At 46.0% G+C, this 7,896-nt stretch overlaps 2 protein-coding genes across 4 annotated transcripts in view; one reads left to right on the top strand and one right to left on the bottom strand.

Annotated features, from left to right (window-relative positions):
• The first annotated feature begins 429 nt into the window (after positions 1-429).
• On the top strand, positions 430-1,524 carry LOC139106283 (bone morphogenetic protein 2). Its single transcript, XM_070662911.1, has one exon. The coding sequence runs from the start codon at positions 430-432 to the stop codon at positions 1,522-1,524; it is 1,095 nt and encodes a 364-aa protein (XP_070519012.1).
• Positions 1,525-1,658: 134 nt separating this feature from the next.
• Mtp (microsomal triacylglycerol transfer protein) overlaps positions 1,659-7,896 on the bottom strand; it is a 63,008-nt gene continuing 56,770 nt past the window's right edge. For 2 of the 3 annotated variants that reach the window (XM_070662897.1, XM_070662899.1), the window contains 5 exons: positions 7,157-7,302; positions 6,407-6,430; positions 5,744-5,937; positions 4,071-4,724; positions 1,659-3,885 (listed from right to left, as the gene is read on the bottom strand). In XM_070662897.1, the coding sequence (XP_070518998.1) occupies positions 2,137-3,885; positions 4,071-4,724; positions 5,744-5,937; positions 6,407-6,430; positions 7,157-7,302 (2,767 nt within the window). In that variant the 3' untranslated portion in view covers positions 1,659-2,136. The remainder of the gene's footprint in view (positions 3,886-4,070; positions 4,725-5,743; positions 5,938-6,406; positions 6,431-7,156; positions 7,303-7,896) is intronic. The other variant, XM_070662898.1, reaches the window with a different exon arrangement.

Raw genomic sequence — 7,896 nt, 5'->3', positions numbered from 1 at the left:
CTAAAGATCTGGCGGGGTAAGTACGCAGGGTCGCTCGGTCGAGTGGTAGTCTGCGGTTGATAAGGGAATTCCAGGCGGCAACTTCGAACGCCTCGATTGGCGGCTATTTGAAGAAAACGGTCCTTCAACCGAAGCTTTCATCTCCGAGGGTTGCGACGTCCGCAGTTCGAGGTGAAACGGCATCGACGTCGCATCTTCTAAAGTAAAAAAAATACAAATTAAAAAAAGAACTATCATTACAAATAAAAATATCATATTTTAATTCAAGACTTACGAGCGCATCAAAATATCTCGTCTCTTCACGAGCGTCGCGAGTTACATTTAATTCCGATGGAAAAAATATCAAAGTCAATTATTTAAAGTGTAATATTGGAAATATTTTGACAGGGACTTTTTGTAAAACTTTGTTCAGTTTCCCGAATAAAATCTATGGCTTCGCTGCCTTCGTTTAAAACTCAACGGAGATACTGGCTGCTGTTAGGCGCGAGTGCGTTTTTCGTGTGCTGCTTGTGGAAGGCTGGATCAATCAGCCGGTGGACTTCCAACATGCACGCGAAAGCGCTGATCCATTTCGACCTGTCGATCCCATCGTCGTCGTCGTCGTCGTCATTGTTAACGTCACGTCGACCGATTTTCAACAAGACCAGCACAAGGCTGTCGCGCGACGCTGCGCACCGTCGGAAGCACCGGGGGACTCTATCCAGATACATGCTGCAGCTGTACCATCGGCGCCCGGACGCCGATGTCGTCCGCGCAATTCAGCCGGTGCATACTTCCGGTCCACTCGGCGACGGCGGAAGGATCCTGGAATTCGCAATCCCGTCCATCGACGTCGACGAGACGCTGGAAGCCGCGGAGTTGCTCGGGATAGCCGGCGCGATAATCAGAGTGAGATCGTTAGACGATCTGCCATCGACGAGAAACGGAAGCGAGATGATCCGGAGGTCCAGGAAAGACGACGCTTGGCGAGCCTTCGACATCACGTCCGTCGTCGCTGGTAGAAACGGCGATACCGTTAAACTTTACGTTCACGGAAGGCTGACGTATCGTGCTTACAGCGACAGTCCGATTCTCTTGCTGAATTACAGCAAGGTGAGATACGTTCGACGTCAGCGGCGGTCCACGGAGGAGCAGGAAGATCAGGACCGCTGGGAGGATGAGCTGCCACGAAGGAAACGTCGCAACAACTGCCACCGACGTCCCATGTACGTGGACTTCGCTCTGATCGCGTACGACGAGTGGGTGATCGCTCCGCCGGGATATCAGGCTTATCAGTGCTCCGGCAAGTGTGCTTTTCCTCTGGGGGATCATCTCAGTCCCACCAAGCACGCGATCGTGCAGACGCTGATGCACGGCGCTTTCCAGGCCAGCGAGGATCTCCGTGGAAACAAATTTGTGGGAAGAGCATGTTGCGTGCCCACCAAACTGGCACCTACGAGTCTGCTTTACGTGGACGCCAGAGGCACTCTGACCTATGAGTACGGCTACGAAGACATGGTCGTCGTCGAGTGCGGGTGTCGCTAATCAATACGATTAAACATACATCGTGCACGAACAATACGTGTCTTTCGGTCTTTTTATTAACAGAATTTTTTTATCAACGCAGTTACCTAGAAACATATAAAATGAATATACAACTGAACCAAGATACACCCGAATAATTTTCAAAAAAGAAAATAATTATATTTTTATTATGCGTAGTGATGAAATTAAAACAATATACAGTAAATCTGAATGTAAATTCGAATTAAAATCAGTAGTTCTATTCGATCACTATTTCACAAAAATAGAAAATGTAATACACCGCGTATAAAGATCAAAGTTTCTTAATGATCGGCTCTCTTCTTAAATTTTAATTTAATGAATAACACTTTCGAGCATTTGTGGAGGCTCTATTCTCTTCGTAATTAAACTATAAAAAAAAAAACGGTAACTTAAATAAAATTGAGTAATGTATCTGTAAAAGACTTCACTTAACTGTAAACGTATCGTCGAAGTTCAAATACAACGCTGGCCATCGATCTAAACACAAATGCTGTCGCGTTAATATTCCGATTTCACCCCTGTAAGAATTAAAAGAAAACTAGTTTTGTTTTTTATGGATTACGTAAAAACTCACTGGCAGTTCGGTATGCGTTAACTTAAGCTCGTAAACTTGGCGCACATCTCGTTGTTCTTCTGATTAAGTCTATAAGATCGGCCTGGCGAGTGAATCTTTGACCGGCGCGTTTTCCTGAGTTTGTGTCGACTGCCAGGTATTCTCTCGATCTTGTAAACCTGGTGTTTCACGGTAGTAATCGGCTGGCTTAATCTCATACACAATGCCACCGGCCCGCTAAAGTCCACGTTGGTGAACAGCTGGAGCTTCGGCTCCATCCCCATCGTAAATTCCGCCTTGCTCTGCACGAAACTCGTGTGAACCTTGGTACCTCCGTGGATCATCACGCCGGCGTCCATCTCGACCAGAGAGCGCGCGTTCCTCGACCACAGACTGAGCTGGATTTCTCCGGCCAGCTCGAAGCTGACAGCACCCTCAACGTCGATCTCCGCTACAAAACCGGAACCCAATGGCACATATTCGTTGTGACTGTACAAGGAAGCGAGAGCTTGAAAGGCGGGAGTCCTCTTATCCGCCGTGCCGGACCAGACATGGCCCATCAGCTCGCTCTGTCCGGAGAAGAAAACAAACGGTCGTATTCCGACGTCGAGAAAATCGATCTCCATTCCAGCGGTGGCTACCTCGTCGTCGGCTTCCGCGTCTTCGTCTTGGCTCGAAACGAAACTACCGAGGCCGCCGGCAAATAATCCTAACGAGAACATCGCTTGACGATGCTCGTTGCTCTCCAGCATGACGTCCACGATACCACGTTTCAGGAGGCCGGAATTCACCTCTTGAACGGTGACCAGAGAGCCATTGCTATCAGACGAGCGCAGGAAATTCCTTGTAAAGGCGGTGCTAAGACCGCGTTGCGCTCGTACGTGATAATTGTTGAACGTCACATTGTCCGTTGCGTATATATTTTTCAAGTATCCAGCAAATTGTGCGTTTCTCTCAGCAACTTGCGCTAAACGTTGACTCAGATACTTACGCACTTCGTAGGCCGGATCGTTGCTGCTCAAGTACCTCGCGAGATCGCGCAAGACCTCCTTCGAGGGCTCGTTCTCCAAAATCACGTTCAACGCGATTGTTCGCGCGCTGCTATCCCTTCGCGGTCCTCCGATCTGATAAAAAACTCTTTGTGCCGCGTTCTTTAATTCGTCAGTCACTGCTGCACGCGGTAGAGCATTCAAAGCGCGCCAGGCGGCAACGCTGATGGGTTTGCTGTCGCTGAGAGCGTGCACCAGCAACGTGGGTATCGCCGCTGGACTTCTCAAGTTTCGTAGAGCTCGCAAAAATTTGAGCTTGCACTCCTCGCCGGTACAGGTATCTAGGCCTATTTCTAAGCTCACTCGTGCCTTCTCTATCATCGCAGCGGATCCGTAATGTCGCGCCATCGCGCCCGCCGTGAGCGCATGAGTCTCAGATACCTTGTCGCTCTGCATCGTCTCCTCGGAGCGTTTGAGAATGTCTTTAGCAACGTCAATGTGCGGCGTAGGCGAGAGAGACAATGCCCACAAGTACCTCTCGGTCTCGTCGCCGATATCATCCTGCCGGAGTATCTTCATGGCGGCTTGATGCGCGGGCAAAGTAGACGCAGCGCCGAATACATCCAGCAGCTGCATTTTTATCTGCTGATTACGTGGTGTCTTCAGAATCTTGTATAACTCCTCAGGAGAGGCGTTCCTGACTAGAGGGACGAGTTTGAGAAAGGCCGACGCAGATTTCGCCGTGCCCAACGAGGAAGCGGTGAGCACTTTGTGGTATTCTTCGATCGTTTGATCAATCTACAATTAAATTAAGCAAGAATTATTTATGAGCTTATTTCTAATTTACAATAACAATTTACAAGATTTTTTAAAGTCCCTTTAACTTTCCTTAAATAATTTTATTTTATTTCATTAAAGTCTATATCGTTCTTTTTTTTATTTATCTATTTTTCAAACTGTGTAAGCACGGTAAAAAGATTTACCGTCGGACACCCGGCATCAGGACATGTGGCGGGCATCGGTTGCAGCTCAATGCCAGCCTCTTTGTATTCCGGCTTGAGCAGCATCACCGCATGCTTCGCAGAATTTGCTTGGATCGTGGTCGCACTCAGGACATCGTCCGTCTGTTTCAGCGTTCTCTCCGACACGACGCTCGTGCCGACGTCAGGCTTGGACACCAAGACCGTTCTGTGAGCCTCACGATCGACGACGTAATCCGGCAGCAGCGACTGCGTCAGCACATACGTGGAATTCCGGTAGCTTTCCAGTCGAACGGCGAAAATTGGGTTCGGATGTTGCTTCCGTGGCGGCAGCGTGTCGTGGACGCAGGTAGTCTTTCGTTTCTCGATAACGTTATCTCCGGACGTCACGTATATCACGTCGCAGAGCCCAGAGGCGTCCCGTTGGCGCACTTCGTCATCGAGCGTCCGGTACTGGAAGAGACTAGCTAGGCCGCGCTTTAAATTCGCGGACGACGCGCTCTCGGCCGGGTCCATGTACACAGCCTCGACGTCGCCGTGCCTCCAGAGGACGAAGAAAGGCCTCTCGGCAACATCCTCTATCTTCGACGAGTGCTCCACGAAGCCCTCTGGCTCCGGAGCTCGCCGGGATTTGATCCACAACTGTGGCGATAGTAACTAAAAGAAAAAAAACCCATTAGAATTCGTTATTTAATTAAAAATCATTGACCGATGTGCTCAGAATTTCGTGAAATATTATACGAATGATATAAATTCATATTTATTTTATTTAAAAAGTTTTTAAGTTGTATTGCAAACTAAATCGTTATCGCACGAGTAATATTTTACTTATCGATAATGGTCGTTTTACAGTAATATTGCATAATTGTGTATTTTGCCATTAATTATAAATTACATCAGTTAATAATTAAACTTTAATCTTTAAACGTTCTTTCGATGTACGGTAATATTGCAACTTATAATGTTGGTTAATATTAATTATTTAATTTATTAGCATCATTTTCAAGGCTTGTCTTCCAGTATTTTGTAACTCAAGAATTATTTTATCGCTCTCGGATAAAGAGTTATCAATATCCAACGCAAGAGTTTGGCACGACCTTTCATTGCATCAATAAACATACATATGTATGTGCTTTTTATTCTATTGAAATTACTTTGGAAGTTAGCTGCTTTGTTTCGTGCATAAAAACTTTTAAAAGTGACTCATACAATAAATATGCCGAAGCGTTAACTACTTATCTTTATAAATACCTTCGTTAACGAAGTAGACATTTCACGACCACACGTGCGAAACAAAATGGTCATATTGATTGCAAAAAACTAATTAACCTAATTTCAAATAAATTCTCCTGTTTTTCTTCATGAAAGCAAAAACAATTTTCTAAAATTAAAAAAGAAAAACTAAAAGGAAAAAATTATTTTATTTTAATACGTAAAGTCAAACGAAATAAATAAGTTATATAATATAATTTTACATAATATCAACAGTTGAGAGAATCGAAATGTAAAAATAAAAAGCATTAATAAAAAAAATAAAATAAAATAAAATAAAAAGCTACGTAACTTTAAATTTACTCAAGAAATATGTTCGACGGTATCAGTGATGAACTTTGTCGGAAAGTTTCAACCTTGCGATATATTTCGTACGGAGATAATAAATGAAAATGGTGCTGTACCTCGAATTTAAGTAAAAAAATATTAGAGTCGCCGGTGTCCTGCCACAGAGCGGTGACGTCCAGCTCGCCGGTCACCCTGAAGCCGACGTCACCTCCGGATTTCGGTGGCGCGGCCTCTCTGAAGATAAGCGTGTTACTCAGCTTGTATTTATGGCCGCTTCCAATCTCCCAGCCCCTCGTGCCACCGGCCACAGCTGCAAGAATTATCCATAATTTCCAGCAGTTACCCGCTATTGCCCGGCGAACCATCGCGATAGACTTTTGAGGTAGGTGTGTTGTACGTTGGGCACGTGTGGACGCGCGTGCATGTGAGACTGGATGTACGACGACGTCACTGATCGCGAGTCGCGCGTCGACTGACAACCACGAAGCCGGACGGCGAGGATCGCTCCTCTCTCGAGACGGGTCCCGAGAAGAGGAGCACGCACCACACGTGCGTAGCGATATTGTACGTATGTATATCAACGCGCGTGTGTAAATGAAATACCGTTAAATCGTGCCGGAGTCCCTGTTACACGACGAGGCGAGCATTGTTCTTTTTTTTAATTCTTTTTTTTTTTTATTTAAATGCCTGCGCCTGATCTGGCGAACGGAAGTCACGTGAAGCGATTTGAATTTTTGAAACCATAAGATGTTATATTTAATTAAAATGAAAGTAATTACCTGGTGCCATTTGACAGTACGAACCTGTAAAAAAAAAAAAAATTGTCTTATATTTCTGGAGAAATAAAAATTGTTTTATGCGGCGTTTAATTAAATGTAATTTAATTAAATGTAATAACTGATAATTTAAAAGACAGAAAAAAAAATAACACGTAGAATAAGTTCGTTCGATTTGTACGAAATAATTCTTTTAAAAAAGGAAGAAAAAAAAGGAAAACCTATTTTAAGCCTTTGTTTGATTATCAATTTAACTGTATCAACCTGAAAATCTTTTTACATAGTAATTAGGTGTTTACTGATATCATTGTTAGTTTTACTTATCGCGCGTCTAGATACGGTTGTATAATTCATGATAAATATACATATATTTTTATGCTAGGTCTAATTTTTTTTCAAGAACTTTGTTCGCCGTAGATTCAACGTATAAAACAATTAGGTACGTGTTAGCTACACATGTATATTTCCCTCGGTTGCACGGGTAACCAAAAGCGTCGGCTAGAATTTATCGAAACAGGCAGCGCCGTACTTCAATGGACCGGCCATGTTCCGGCCGGCTCGTACGGCGCATTTTTCAATGAATGACTTTAGGGGAACGAGGGGAGAAGGACGAAGGGTCACCGAGGAGGAACGACGAGGTCCGGGAGCGGCGTGAGAAGGGAGGCTCTCTCACATGGTCATGGTAGGGAGAAACGGACAAAGAAAGCAAGGGGGGAAGAGCCCAAACTCTAGGGATTCCACCGGGAAACTCACCGAGAAGCGTCAAAAGGTAGACCAGGCAGACGGCGAGCATCCTGGCTGTGCCCCGAAGAAAGCTGGCCATCCTTTCCTCGTCCCGGGCGCTGCGACGTCCGCTCGGTTCGCTTCGCTCCGCTTCTGGCTGGACTCCTCCGCAACTTCTGCGAGTAAACACGAATAATTAAACCGGGCAGGCCTACGTTATCGTGGCCCCTGGTATAGGAACCCCCCCGGAGCCCCCCTGCCGGCAAGCCGGGCCGCCGCGTGCCCACTCCGGGGGACTAACAGGGTCCTTTGCCCGAGGTCCCCTCCCCGTGCACACACATTTACGCACGCATCCGCTAACAGAGACGCCGTAGGAAAACGAGTCCTCGGCGGCTACGGTGCACCGGACTTGCGGGGCACCTCGGGGCTCCGCGCCGCGCTCCGGTCACTGTAAATCACACGCGCGTCACGCGCGGAACGCGTAATGCCGCTTGATAACACGCCGTAAACGCACGTTGACCGCCGTGTAAAAATACGAGATGTGCGTGCAGAAGAAAGCTATTACGAGTGCGGAAGCCGGTCAATTTGTCCGATCCGGACTGACGAGTGCGTGCTATACCGAGTGTCCCAATTCGTGGCACCTCTCGCGGTAGACTGTCAGTTAAAAAACCAACTTTGGTTCTTTTTCTTTCTTTTTTTTTTAATAAAAATCTATTTGCTTACTAGTCGTGTTTTTTAAATTACTTTCTTCTTCGTTTTAAATTGTAATT

The sequence above is a fragment of the Cardiocondyla obscurior genome, linkage group LG10, assembly GCF_019399895.1.
Source record: "Cardiocondyla obscurior isolate alpha-2009 linkage group LG10, Cobs3.1, whole genome shotgun sequence".
Classification (NCBI taxonomy): Eukaryota; Metazoa; Arthropoda; class Insecta; order Hymenoptera; family Formicidae; genus Cardiocondyla; species Cardiocondyla obscurior.
Note: the sequence above shows the minus strand (reverse complement) of the source record. Positions and strands in the feature narration are given on the sequence as shown.